General features: G+C 37.6%; 1 protein-coding gene across 1 annotated transcript in view; it reads left to right on the forward strand.

Moving 5' to 3' along the window:
* The window catches only part of LOC128650009 (uncharacterized), a 57675-nt gene that overhangs the window by 13191 nt on the left and 28963 nt on the right, over window positions 1-15521 (forward strand). Inside the window, exons 2-3 of the mRNA XM_053703637.1 lie at window positions 3790-4196; window positions 7308-7378. Coding sequence (XP_053559612.1) covers window positions 3790-4196; window positions 7308-7378 — 478 coding nt within the window. The remainder of the gene's footprint in view (window positions 1-3789; window positions 4197-7307; window positions 7379-15521) is intronic.

Genomic DNA, 15521 nt, shown 5'->3' on the forward strand with positions numbered 1-15521 from the left:
ATCTGATTAGGCAATGTGGTTCCGGAAAACAGAATGTATGCTTACTGATAAATCTATTTCTTTATATCTGAAGTAATATCAGCCTAGATTCAATAAAAGTCATTTGTGAAACTAATGTTTCTACAACAATTTGACTCAACCTCGTTGCTTAAAAGTTGTGAAATTCATAAAGATTTTGTTATCACCCCTCATCACAGCAAGTTCAGCTGCATTTCTCTTGTGACTGTGCACTTCTTGATGCATAGAGCATGATCTACTATCAAGGATACTGACACACAGAAGGGGGTAGATCCTGGTTTGGCTTCATGTGAACTAAGCAGTTAAAGGGACATGCCACCCACATTTTTTCTTTTATGATTTAGAAAGAGAATGCAATTTTAAACATCTTTCTAATTTACTTATATTATCTAATTTGTTTTATTCTCTTGATATTCTTTGATGAAAAGCATATCTAGATATGCTCACTAGCTGCTGATTGGTTGCTGCACATAGAAGCCTCGTGTGATTGGCTCACCATGTGCATTGCTTTTTCTTCAACTAAGGATATCTAAAAAAATTAAGCAAAATAAATAATGGAAGTAAATTGTAATGTTGTTTAAATTTATATTCTCTATCTGAATCATGAAAGAAAGATGTTGGGTTTAGTGGCCCTTTAAGATGCAGCACACAAATGAAGAGGAAGGTCCTCGAAGACTTATAGAAGTCATTTGTAAGAAGCCACAAGGTTATATACCCACTAGTAATTAAATATGCATGCAAGACAACCTAAATATATTTATGAACTAGGAGACTTTTGTAAGAATGGGGAAATATTTCTAAAGAAAAACAGAACTATTAGCTAACTTCAAAATGCTCTATCACTAGACACTAACCAGTAGGGTCCCCAAGCTTTTGCAAGTCTCATGTTTTTGTGCTTTTTTGTCAATCAGTTAAAACCAGCAAATACATTAACACTTTGCATTCAAATTTCCAGTTTATTTGTCCGACTAAAAGGTTGTGTTAACTTGTTGAAATATGAAATTCCTGGTCAATGCTCATGAATAACCACACTTTTGCACACAAGCTTATTTTTTTTTTATTTATTTAACTTAAACATTTATTTAAAATATCAACCATGCACAGGTTTATAACTGTGCGGCGCAATGGCTTCTGCAGAGAAAGAACGACAGTGGTGGCTGGAATCATTTAGCACAGTACAACCATAAAGCGTGTCAGAGCTACGCTCCAGGAGCTTTCAGCCCAATAACTATTCTTGCTTTAGCATCTTCTCACTGTGGAATGGTGAAGACCGATATCAACCAGTGTTTGCTATTAGGGAGGAATATGTTTACTTTTGGCTCATGGAATTCCATTTAATAGCTTGCAGAGATCACTCTTTCAAAGTGGAACTAAATCCAAGCCCCTGTATAACTTGATCTTTTTGAGGCTATTTACTGCATAATACTTTATGGCTATGTATTCAAGTGGATAAAATACTGTCACCTTTTATAGTACAAGAATATATTGCCAAAGAAATTGCTATTTTTTTGGCTTATACTGTATGTCAGTTGCTAAATTGCACTAACACAGTAAGGCTCTTTCAGTCACATCCATCTGCATTGCATATACCTATAGCAGCATGATTTTTTTTATCTTTGTACAGTACGTAGACTAATTCTGTTGCGTTTTACTGAACTGTATTTTTTTATTATTATTATTATTATTATTATTATTAGAAAAAAGTACGGTTCCAAGATTATAAATTTAAGTTGGGAAAAAATAAGTCTAATTCCACCTTCCAATAAATGTTAAATGTTGGCTGTAAAGGGCAAATTGACACTTAAATTTCTTTAGGCTTAAAGGGACATGAAACCCCAAAATTTTCTTTCATGGTTCAGATAGAGAATACACTTTTAAACAACTTTCCAATTTACTTCTATTATTTAATTTGCTTCCTTCTCTTGTTATCATTTGCTGAAAGGTTTATCTAGGCAAGTTCATGAGCAGCAGAGAACCTAGGTTCTAGCTGTTGATTGGTGGCTGCATATATATATTGAATGTGATTGGCTCACCCATGTGTTCAGTTAAAAACTAGTAGTTCATTGCTTCTCCTTCAACAAATGATACCAAGAGAATGAAACAGATTAGATAATAGAAGTAAATTAGAAAGTTGTTTAAAATTGTTTTCTCTATCTGAATCATGAAAGAAAAATTTTGGGTTTCATGTCCCTTTAATGTTGATGCTAAGCGTTATATCCACACTAAGACCTCTATTTATCAAGGTCTGGCGGACCTGATCCGACAGTGCGGATCAGGTCCGCCAGATCTCGCTGAATACGGAGAGCAATACGCTCTCCGTATTCAGCATTGCACCAGCAGCTCACAAGAGCTGCTGGTGCAATGCCGTCCCCTGCAAGCAGGGGGGTGTCAATCAACCCGATCGTACTCGATTGGGTTGATTTCCGGCGATGTCTGTCCGCCTGCTCAGAGCAGGCGGACAGGTTATGGAGCAGCGGTCTTTGTGACCGCTGCTTTATAACTGCTGTTTCATGTCCCTTTAATGTTGATGCTAAGCGTTATATCCACACTAAGACCTCTATTTATCAAGGTCTGGCGGACCTGATCCGACAGTGCGGATCAGGTCCGCCAGATCTCGCTGAATACGGAGAGCAATACGCTCTCCGTATTCAGCATTGCACCAGCAGCTCACAAGAGCTGCTGGTGCAATGCCGTCCCCTGCAAGCAGGGGGGTGTCAATCAACCCGATCGTACTCGATTGGGTTGATTTCCGGCGATGTCTGTCCGCCTGCTCAGAGCAGGCGGACAGGTTATGGAGCAGCGGTCTTTGTGACCGCTGCTTTATAACTGCTGTTTCTGGCGAGCCTGCAGGCTCGCCAGAAACACGGGGCATCAAGCTCCATTCGGAGCTTGCTAGATAGGCCCCTAAATGTTCTCTTATTGATTAGAAACAATTACAAATGTCTGCCTAAATAATAAAATTAAAATAAAAAACAGGTTGGTTTGGTAGATCCATAGATTTTTTTTTTAAATACATTTCGCAAAGTGAAAAGTGAATTTTTATTTTGTGTTGTACCAAGTGGTTCTAATCTCAACCAGAGATCCTCAATTGCTTTAAAATTGGTCATTGCAATACTTTAAGCCATTCGCATGACGATTATAGGTATAGAAAACATAAAATCCAGCGAACACTTTCTAGAAAGATGCAATGAATTCCTCTATGAAGACTTCAGCAAATGTTGAACAAACGGAACCACCATTAAGAACCTTTATGAAATCATCAATATGATTATTCTTTCACTTGAGACACACAAGACAATCCATAATGATTTAATACCACAGTACTGTGAAACACCTGATATATATGTAATGTAAAGCTTCCATATCATATTGAATAATTAGCTACCTAAAAGCAAATAATCACTTTTTACTTGATGGTCTAGTTGAATAAAGCTGTGAATGTCAGCTTTATTCAGTGTGTGTGTATGTTTCTATAACTGCCTCTGTGTCTCGATCCCTGCCTCTGTGTGTGTGTGTGTGTGCGTGCATGTGTTTGAGTCTGCCTCAGTCTGCTCTCATGTAAGAGAATAGTGTTACTGTATATTATTATAAGAGTATAAAATAATGTTTTATTCTTAAAAATATATAAGTGCATAATGAAGTATTATAACTTTATGTATGTCTATGCAAATATTTGTGTTGAAAAAGTGGGCTATTTTCCTGGGACTAGTAGTAGTTGGAATATTATTTAACCCTGTGCATATTTAACGTTACTATATGTTTCTTCAACAGGGATGTAAAGAGATGCCAGCAAATAATTGAAACGGAAGGTCCAGAAATCTTAGGACAATATGATGATAGAGGACACACACCTGTCCACTGGGCAGCACTTGCAGGGTCTGTGGAACTGATAGAGATGTTTGTGGACAGTAAAGGACCAGTTAACCTCCCAAGCCAAGGTGAGCTTGGACAGCGCCCCATTCATTGGGCTGCTGTTAGTGGCCATATTCATGTGATAGATCTGCTTCTGAAGACAGGAGTGTCATTGGAAGTAGAAGACCAGAAGGGTTGTTCACCCTTAATCACAGCTGCACAATATGGACACACAGCTCTGGTTTGCTACCTGATTGGAAGAGGAGCCAAAATACATTTATGTGACTCTGAAGGAGACACTGCACTGCACTGGGCTGTCTTTAAAGGTAAACCCCCAGTAGTTAAAAACTACTCAAAATGAAATCCACCACGTTTTTGTTTATTTATATATGTGTGTGTGTGTTTATATATTTCAAATTAATTATACTTGATACAGTGAAAAGATTTCCAGAAGATGTATTGGTGGCAATTGGTTACTTTGTGAGGTTATTTTGACAATCAATAAATCCCTATTTGAATGGATAATGAACAATCTAGTATGGATTGTTATAGAGTTGACATTTTCATTGTGCATAGAAGCTGGCTTACTTGATACAGTTAAAAAAATATATATGAAAAAATGTTTCCACCAAAACTACTTATGGAGATTTTGGAGCAAAAATCTAAGTAAAAAAAAAACAAGTTAAAGCATAATGCCCAAACTGTTTCTAAAAAAGATAATTTCAACAGTGTGAGGATGTTGCGTTTTACATAATTCTGAGTAAAGTATAGTGTTGTGTTTAGGAACTTGTTCCCCTTCTTTTATACTTTCTTCCTCATTTGGGGCAAGCTTACAAGTGGCGCACTAACTGTTGCACGCAAGCAAAAAGGGGTTTATTTTGTTTTGTTTCAACTCGTAATATGCGTGCAAATTCAGATGCGCACAAAGAGTAAGTTTGGCTTTTTGCACTCATGCAAAAACTTTTTAACTTCAACTTGTAATATTTGCGCTACCCGGCGCATGAAAAAAACGTATTTCTAGCAGAGTAAGCACACGAGCGGGAGCGATAAATAGCGCTCCACTTGTAATCTAGCCCTTGGTGTGAAAATTGTGCTATTTGTGATCTAATAATAGCACATACAATAAATTCTGATTATAGATATTAACTGTATATACAACTGTTGTTTTAAACATAGTATTATAACCAATGCCACCCAGACAATATTTTGCATAGCCACTAATCAGCAGCTAGCTCCCAGTAGCGCATTGCTGCTCCTGAGCCTACCTATGTATGTTTTTCAACAAATGATAAGAGAGCAAAGTAAATCTGATAATAGAAGTAAATATCTCACTTTATCTGATCCATGAAAGTTTAATTTGGACTTTCATGTCCCTTTGTGAAATTACTCTCCATGCAACAGAAATGCTATGAGATTCGTGTAAAGTTGCACTACAATATATTGTGCCATAGCTTATGACTCATTACAATCTGTTATGTTATGTCATCACTAATAGTTATTGTTTTTAAATATATTATACATTCAAATGCATTCAAGGTTTGAAAAGGAGCATTGTCTAATACATTTATATTGGCACAATGCATCTAGTAAAAGTTAATGTACAGATACCTCATGCACCTTAATTGAAACACTGTGTTTACTTAGTAAACAAGTGGTGGTAGGTATAAAAAATGAGTAATTTCTGATTAAATATATGTTCCCTGAGCAGGTTCTCTAGCCTTCAGCATCTAAAGCTTACCGTTGGCCATCATACCATTGGACCCCTCTGTCTTTCAGTCAATACTCCCAGTTGGTTAGTGTTGCAGGTGATAGCCATTTCTAAAGTAGTCACCAGCAATATCTAAAGGGATAGGTAATACTTCATTTTAAAGAACAGAAAACCCTCTTTTTAATGAGAGATGGTACTGGGCCAAAGTGTTGATCCCATAAAAACCACCCCCACACCATTATCAACGAGGAAGTGTCTATGGGCTCCATTTGTTAAGCAGTGGATGCTGCTTCGAAACCCCATTGTTTCAGACTCGCCTGAAACAGAAGTTAAGAAGCAACAGTCATAAGACCGCTGCTCCTTAACTTGTCCGCCACCTATTAGGAGGCAGACTGAAATCATCCTGATCCGATCGGGATGATTGACAGCCCCTGCTAGCGGCCGATTGGTCGCCAGTGTGTAGGGTGGCATTGCACAAGCATTTCTCTAGAAATGCTTGTGCAATGTTAAATGCCAACAGCTTATGCTGTCGGCATTTAGCGAGGTCGAGCGGACATGATTCGCTACAGCGAATCATGTCCGCTCGACTATTAATAAATCTACCCCTATGAATGTAAATGTCATCACCCACCATGGCAATACTAATAAATAATCAGGAGGGGGCATCATAACAAAGGAAACCATTTCTAATGGAAGAAAACTGAGTGTTGTTCTCCAAGCACAGCAGGGAAAGTGGAATGGTTAAAGTAATAAGATTGAATGTGCTCTGACCTATGCCCTTCTAGCTGCAAAAAGTAAGCATACACACAAAACCATCCTCCTTCCAGATATAGTTAGATAGCACATGGTCCTGTCAAAATGGTAGTATCTTTGGGTGATCAATATGACTGTATCTATGATAAAAAAAAAATAACACATATATAAGACCCCTCATTCAAAAGAGGAGCACTCTGTCTTTTAAATGAGCCCTCTTATTACCATATAACATTAAGACATTTTTCATACTAAGAGTAAGGGAGAAGTATAAGTTTTTTTATACAAAGCAAAATACCCATCTAGTCTTTCCATTATCCTGTATATGTACAGGTGATCTGTGCACAGTAAAAACAATCACTTATTAGGATGAACATGCATATTGCAAAAATACTTCTATCCAAATATGAAGTACAATTTTACTATGTTCCCCCATTCTGGAAAGTCAAATTCAGTCACATACACGGTTAACCCATTAGTTACCACTCACTTACATATAAAACCAGACACTTTTTTAGTAATGTCCCTCAAACCCCTGCAAAGGGGATAAACACATAGTTAAAGTTGACTCAAGATAAGCAATACACTGCCAGTCTTGAGCAGAATATGGTCAGTGATTGATGGCTAAACAAATATATCGCCAATGCTTAACTTGGCTGCTATGTTTAGCTTACAACCAATAGTACTTTTCAGGGGTTAAACACACAGGTATCTCAAAGAAAGAAAATATTTATAATTGGGAGAAATGTAAAAACTACAAAAAAACATAATCAAAGTGGTTAATATGATTATGTAGAAAAAAAACATCATGTTCAGGAAATTGTTACAATCTAATCTTCTTTAAAAATAATGGCAAGTACTCTAAAATGTAAAAGTAAATACAATGGCCACTCCATTTACCAAATAACCACTTTCATGTTGATTATACTTATATTTTTATAAAATACGTTACATTTGCTTCATGTTTTATGTATAGGTCACTGTGAATTAGCTCACCTGCTGATATACTCAGGTTGCAATCCTAGACAGCCAGATAACCATGGGCAGGTAAGATATAAAGTGAGATTAGTATGAGATTATTATTTTGTTGAAACATGCAATGTCCCTGTGCATAACATATACTAATTGTATTTCTAATACCTTAGCTAATATAATGTTAGTACCTCTATAAAGGGGTCGTATAACTACAAACACTGGATTTATCTGCTTATCTTCAGCGTTTTCATTGATTTGTATGAATATCTTTTTACTAAAGAATTGGTCTTTTTTCCAGTAGTCTAGGTTTTAAATATCATTAAAACAGTAAGGTGTACCCAGCTTTTTATCTCCAAATGCAGAGGATGCTAGATAGGTCCATCAGACACCCTTCACTACATTTAATGAAAGTTGATCTGTATACGATCACTTATAAAGTCTTAACTATAAAGTCTTGGAACTATTAAAAAAAATCATTAGAGTATTTACAAACATACTAGTGCTCTAGAAATAGCAGATATTAATTATTCATACAGGCATGCATACAGTTACATTGATTTATGTCAGTAGTAGAATTCCCATCATTGTTTTCTCCACTTCCTGGAACAGAGGCTCATCTGTGCTAGTGAGGGTGGAGTTTGTGAAGGCGAGGGAAGAGTAGGAGGGGGTCTAGGAGGTTGATGGTGGTTTTATTTGCCAAGGTTAGGTTTTTGGGTATTCCTGGGTGGGCTCTTGTTATTGCCAGGTTTCTTTTATCAAAAAAAGAGAAAAACATTGTAATAGCCCCCTCCCTCATCACAGAAAATCTACCTGTCTAAGGGCAGGTGATTACCATTTTTCATCATTCCATTGGACCCCCCTCTTTATCAGTCAATACTCCCAGTTGGCTAGTGTTGCAGGTTCTTGTCACTTCTAAAGTAGTCGTCAGCATCTAAATAGCTAGGTAATCCCTCAATTTAAAGAACAGAAAGTCTTCTTTCTAATGAGAGATTGCACAGGCAAAAGTGGGGACTCCAAAAGAGCCATCCCCAGACCATGAACAATGAGTAAGTATCTCTGCCTGTGGATATTTACTCATCCTCATTACATGTGAATGTCATCAGCCACTATGGAAATACTAATAATCAAGAGGGACCACCAGGGTCTTCACATTTTGCAACTAGATAACAAATGAAAACACTTTTAATAGTAGACAACATAGTGTTGTCCTCCAAACACAGCAGGGAAAGTGGAGTGCTTGGATTTATACGATTAACCCTCTCTGTGCGAAAAAAATAAACATACACAAAAAACCATCCTCCTTTCAGTGATGGTCAGATAACACATGACCTTGTCAAAATGGTAATATCTTTGGTTGATCAATATAACTGTGTTTATGATAAAAAGTTACTCAAGTATAAGGAGAGTTCCGTCTTTCAAATGAGGCCTCTTATTACTATATAACATTCAGATGTTTTCCTTGGTACTTGAGATTTTTTGATGGGGCAAGGAAGAAGTATATCATTTTTATATACCCATCTTGTAGATTATTCTTACCAAAAATAAGATATAAAGCATTAGTGCTATCCTTGCTACCCAGTATCGCTCTCCTCAAGTGCACTCAATATACAACAGAGAAATTTTGAAGATGATTACTACTGTCTATGTATTCATTAAATTTGGAGGGCTGACCAAGGGAATTATCTCTATAGGATACATAGGAATTAAAGAATTTTGTCTGAAACAATACCTATATTTCCCAAGCATGCAATCTCATACTGCACACTAGAGATTGTGAGAAACATAAATTTGATGATAAAGAAGCATAGTTGTATAAGGGCATATTTATGAAATGCCTGTCTGACATGATCCAATCAGCGTATTCGATCGGGTTGATTTCACGTAATCTCTGTCTGCCTCCTTAGAGCAAGTGGACAGGTTATGGAGCAGCGGTCTTTAGACCACTGCTTCATAACTGGTGTTTATGGCGAGTCTGGAGGTCCATACAGAGCTTTATAAATGGGCCCCATAATGTACTCTGGTGTAAAGCTGTAAGTTATGTGCACTTGCAGATTTGTTTCAAAGTGTTGTGGCATTAAAGGGACATTAAACACTAAATAAATGTTAGATAGAACAATGCATTCAAAGAAAAGATTAGTCTGAGAATAACATGTAGGTTTATTTTTTTTAAGGTTTCATTAGCTGTTTAAATATTGACAAAATAAGTGTAAAGTTTTAGTGTCTATAAAACAATGGGAGATACCATGTTATAACTTAAGTTACCTTCTCTGTTGTGGCCAATTAGGGACGGTTATAAATATGTCACTAGAATTTACAGTCAATGGCTGTGTGGAATAAAACAGTGTTCTGCGCTTCCATTTCTAACAGGAACTGAAATGCTCTCAATTTCAGAATGGAATTACAGGAAAAGGGCAAAATAAATAGTGAAAGTAAATTGCAGAGGTTTTTTTATATATATGATTTATAATTTTATATTACCATCTCAAAGTGTTTCATGTCCCTCTAAATGCATACATTTCAAGGTCAGCATAGCATTTACTAAATACATCCAGACAAGCAATTTATTAGGATTGGTTTAACATGGTAACAGTGTTTCTAGCGCTGCGGAATCTGTTGGCGCTCTACAAATAACCGATAATAATAATAATAATAATTCTATGTTCTTTTAATATATTAATAATTGTTTAAAGATAAAATCAGAATATACACTGTGCATAAATTATTTAAAACCAGATTACGAGTTTTACGTTATGAGGGGTGCGTTGCTAACTTGCACGTTATTGTCACCGCTCACTTACCTACAGCGCTGGTATTACAGGTTTTTACAAACCCGGCATTAAAAGGCAAGAAGTGAGAATAGAGCAAAATTGTGCTCCATACCGCACTCCAATACCAGCGCTGCTTAACTCAGCGGTAAGCTGGTTTTACGTGCTTGTGCACAATTTCCCCATAGACATCAATGGGGAGAGCCGGCTGAGAAAAAGTCTAACACCTGCATAAAGCAGCATAAAGATCAGTAATGCAGCACCATTGATTCCTATGGGGAAACTAAATTTGTCCCAAAGAAATCAGCTCTTTTACCTGTAAAAAAAAATACAAACAACCCCCCCAACAGTAAAACCCACCACCCACACAACCAACCGCCCAAATAAAACCTTAACTAAAAAAACCTAAGCTCCCCATTGCCCTGAAAAGGGCATTTGGATGGGCATTGCCCTTAAAGGGGCGTTTAGCTCTATTGCGGCCCAAACCCCTAATCTAAAAATAAAACCCACCCAATACACTCTTAAAAAATCCTAACACTAAAATAAAAAAGCCCCCCAAAATAAAAAAAAACCCAAGCCTAAACTAAACTAACAATAGCCCTTAAAAGGGCCTTTTGCAGGGCATTGTCCCAAAGAAATCAGCTCTTTTACCTGTAAAAAAAAATACAAGCAACCCCCCAACAGTAAAACCCACCACCCACACAACCAATCCCCCAAATAAAATCCTAACTAAAAAAACCTAAGCTCCCCATTGCCCTGAAAAGGGCATTTGCATGTGCACTGCCCTTAAAAGGGCATTTAGCTCTTTTTCAAGTGCCCAAACCCCTAATCTAAAAATAAAACCCACCCAATAAACCCTTAAAAAAGCCTAACACTAACCCCCGAAGATCCACTTACAGTTTTGAAGAGCCGACATCCATCCTCAATGAAGCCTGGAGAAGTCTTCATCCAAGCGGCAAGATGTCCTCAACGAAGCCGGCAGAAGTGGTCCTGCAGATGGGCAGAAGTCTTCACCCAGACGACATCTTCTATCTTCATCCTTCTGACGTGGAGAGGCTCCATCTTCAAGACATCCAGCGTTCCAATCAGCCAATAGAATGCGAGCTCAATCCTATTGGCTGATTGGGTCAGCCAATTTGATTGAAGTTCAATCCTATTGGCTGATTGCATCAGCCAATAGGATTTTTTTCAACCTTATTTCCGATTGGCTGATAGAATTCTATCAGCCAATCGGAATCTAAGGGACGCCATCTTGGATGACGTCACTTAAAGAGATATTCATTCCAGAAGAAGCCGTCGATTGAAGAGGATGCTCTGCGCCGGATGTCTTGAAGATGGAGCCGCTCTGTGTCGGAAGGATGAAGATAGAAGATACCGTCTGGGTGAAGACTTCTGCCCGTCTGGAGGACCACTTCTGCCGGCTTTGTTGAGGACATCTTACCGCTTGGATGAAGACTTCTCCCGGCTTTGTTGAGGATGGATGTCGGCTCTTCAAAACTGTAAGTGGATCTTCGGGGGTTAGTTTTAGGATTTTTTAAGGGTGTATTGGTTGGGTTTTATTTTTAGATTATGGTTTTGGGCCGCAATAGAACTAAATGCCCATTTAAGGGCAATGTCCATACAAATGCCCTTTTCAGGGCAATGGGGAGCTTAGGTTTTTTTAGTTAGGGTTTTATTTGGGGGGTTGGTTGTGTGGGTTGTGGGTTTTACTGTTGGGGGGGTTGTTTGCAATTTTTTTATAGGTAAAAAAGCTGATTCCTTTGGGGCAATGCCCCGCAAAAGGCCCTTTTAAGGGCTATTGGTAGTTTAGTTTAGTTTAGTTTAGGCTAGGGGTATTTTTTATTTTGGTTGGGCTTTTTTTATTTTGATAGGGCTATTAGATTAGGTGTAATTAGTTTAAAGATCTTGTAATTTGGTTTTTATTTTCTGTAATTTAGTGTTTGTTTTTGTAATTTAGCTAATTGTATTGAATTTATTTAATTGTATTTAATTTAGGGAATTTATTTAATTGTAGGGTTAGGTTAGGTGTTAGTGTAAGGCAGGTTAGGTTTTATTTTACAGGTCAATTTGTATTTATTTTAACTAGGTAGTTATTAAATAGTTAATAACTATTTAGTAACTATTCTACCTAGTTAAAATAAATACAAACTTGCCTGTAAAATAAAAAATAAACCCTAAGATAGCTACAATGTAACTATTAATAATATTTAACTAGTGTTTGCGAGGCGGGAGTACGGCGGTTCAGGGGTTAACATGTTTATTCTAGTGGCGGCAATGTCAGGAGCGGCAGATTAGGGGTTAATAATTTTATTATAGTGTTTGCGATGCGGGAGGGCCTTGGTTTAGGGGTTAATAGATAGTTTATGGGTGTTAGTGTACTTTTTAGTACTTTAGTTATGAGTTTTATGCTACAGCTTTGTAGCGTAAAACTCATAAGTACTGACTTTAGAATGCGTTAAGAATCTTGCGGGATAGGCTGTACCGCTCACTTTTTGGCCTCCCAGGACAAGCTTGTAATACCGGCGCTATGGAAGTTCCATAGAAAAAACAAAACAAGAAACTTCCTCTCAGTAGATTACTGCCTGATAATGTCCAGCATATTCATGTCCAAGCCAGTCTGATTTCTAATTCACTGAATTTATTTTGGGTCTTTACCTCCCCTTTTGGGTACTCATATAATGTCCCTATGTTTTCATGAAGAAATGAAGAAATTGAGCTCACTGCTGCATAACCGGACTGGTCCTCATGTGATCTGTCATCTGTCATACTCATATGAGGACCGGTCCGTTTATGCAGCATCCAATATTACGTGGGGTCCCCTTGCCTTCACTTCTTCACAGTCACAGAAGTCAGAGACAGTCAGTACTCTACTTGTTTTTGCCCCTACCGGTATGTAGTTAAAATGGTCCGTTCCTCAGGCAGGGGCCAGGGCAGCAGCTGATGATGTCGTCTGACGTCTGGTTTGGAAGATATCCTCCGGCTCCACCTCTGTCTAAATTTGAAGAGGCTACCACAGGCTGGCGGCAGCTCAGGTCAGGAGTCCCAACAGGAGTGTCACCACAGCAGTCTCAGTCTCTCACTCTGTTCCCGCCAGACAGTGGTCCTCGCTTTGAGCATGCACAGCAGGGAGTCAAACAAACTCCGGTCAGTACGTTCTCCTTGTGCTGTCAATCACCTGGAGAACATACATGACCAGCATTGATTGGCTCCCAGCAAAATAAGAGGCCTCATTATACATGCCTCTATAATAGGTTTTGCAGCTACAAATCACCACCGGGAGGCGCAGCAGAGCGACTAGTGATACAAATGTATGCATAATATTGCGAATAGAGAAAAAGCCCAACCTGCTGCCTCTATTGTGCAATATTATAGACGTGATTTTATTTTTAATTTCAAGCTAAATGGCAGGTGCCTCACCTGCCTCCTATGAGTGCACGTCACTATATATTTACAGGTAACACACAGTTCCCATAGACCTCAATGTAAAGGCACTTTTCAGTGTCGTTATTTTTCTAACACTCCACAGCTGCCAACTTTAGCCCCAAAACATGCCTGGTGCAGTTATTTTATTAAAAAATAAAAATGGTACAATTTTTATTTTTTTATAAAATACTTTTTCGGAAATGGTAAATGTATAAGTCTTGTTTAACTCACTTAAAGGATAGTAAACATCTTCTTGTTTTGTGTAAAGTTGTGCTTTGTCCCACACTCCCTAAAGAGGCCATAATGCAAATTCTGTAACCAGCAAAGGCTGCAAATCGAATAGCTGATTTAGGGCCAGGTCACCAATGGAGCACTAAATATCGCTTTAATAACCAGTGCTGGTATTACTCAGTGGAGTGCTAATATAGTTTTCATGAAAGCAATAGTCACTTTACAGCATTTTGAAAACCTCGGTTATAGATTTTGAGTTTTTGGCCTCTCTAGGGAGTTTGGGACAAAGTACAATTTTTACACAAAAAAATGGTGTTTAATATCTATTTATGCTATACACAGAGCATATCAGTCTGACCCCAAGTCTGTCACAAAGCAGCAAGCATACCTCCCCACCACATAGCAACAGCTAAATTACAAGCATAGTGGTGGTAAGAAAGTTTTCTTCTGATGCAGAAAATAGAAAAAAAACCAGACATACTGGAAATGCTTTGCAAGTCTAAAACCACAAAAATATTCTTCATTTCATATTTTGTTTTGTTAGAAAAATAAAATGTAGGGGGACTTCGAGTGACTGGGCTGTCTGCGGCCAGAACGGCCCGGCTTACTCCCAGATCCTAAATACTTGCAGCTTCTATAAGCACCTGTTCACAAGGTTCATATGGCCCAAATATCTGCCTAATGAGTTCATCAAACAATTAAAATTACCCACATCTAAATTAACCCACTGATATATAGTGTTTGACTAATAACTCCTCTTTGCTGACTCTTCTCCTAATATACAGAAGTCCCGCTAATTTAAATGATTGAAGCACTAGCTTTACAAGTTTTAACCACTAACACTGATATATGATAATGGTAATGATACGGAAATAGATGTTAAGATATTCAGATATAACCTATGTTACTGTAACACCATTTTGATGTAAATGTATGAGGTTTACAAAACTATATAAAAGCTTCACAAATGCATTTAATTTGCTAATGCAGATAACTGAAGTATTATGAATGACCAACGTGTGACTGAACACAGTTTCTACATTCTCAGCTGTTAACTGATACTCGGAAGTTACTGGGGGAATGGCATCTTGTGCTAATTTAAGAGTTCCTCTCTATTGCACAACCATGTGATAAAATAAAGGCAATAAATATAGCACACAGGCAGTCAAGGTGCTCAGTGAAGTAACAGTGGTTTCAAACATGATCTCCTAGATTCAATAAATGCTAATCTTGAAAACCTATTTGAAATAGAGATGCAAAAATTGACATACTATACACAGAATCACAATGATGTACTTTATCTATCTATCTTATCTATTTTAAGCACACACACATACATATACACACACACATACATATACGCACACACACAGCCATACACATACAAACACACACACATATACACACAGACATACACATACACACACACACATATACACACACATATACACACAGACATACACATACACACACATAAACAAACACACACACATACACACAGACATACACATAAACACACACATACATATACACACACATACATATATACACACACATATACACACACAGACAAACACATACAAATGCACAGACATACACATACACACACATATACACACACATATACATATTAACACACACAAACATATTCATATACACACACATATACCCACAGACATACACATACACAAACACACACAAACAGACATACACATACACACACACACACACACACATACATATACACAGACATACACATACACACAGACATACACAAACATATACACACACACAAA

This window comes from Bombina bombina, chromosome 2, assembly GCF_027579735.1.
Source record: "Bombina bombina isolate aBomBom1 chromosome 2, aBomBom1.pri, whole genome shotgun sequence".
In the NCBI taxonomy this organism is placed as follows: Eukaryota; Metazoa; Chordata; class Amphibia; order Anura; family Bombinatoridae; genus Bombina; species Bombina bombina.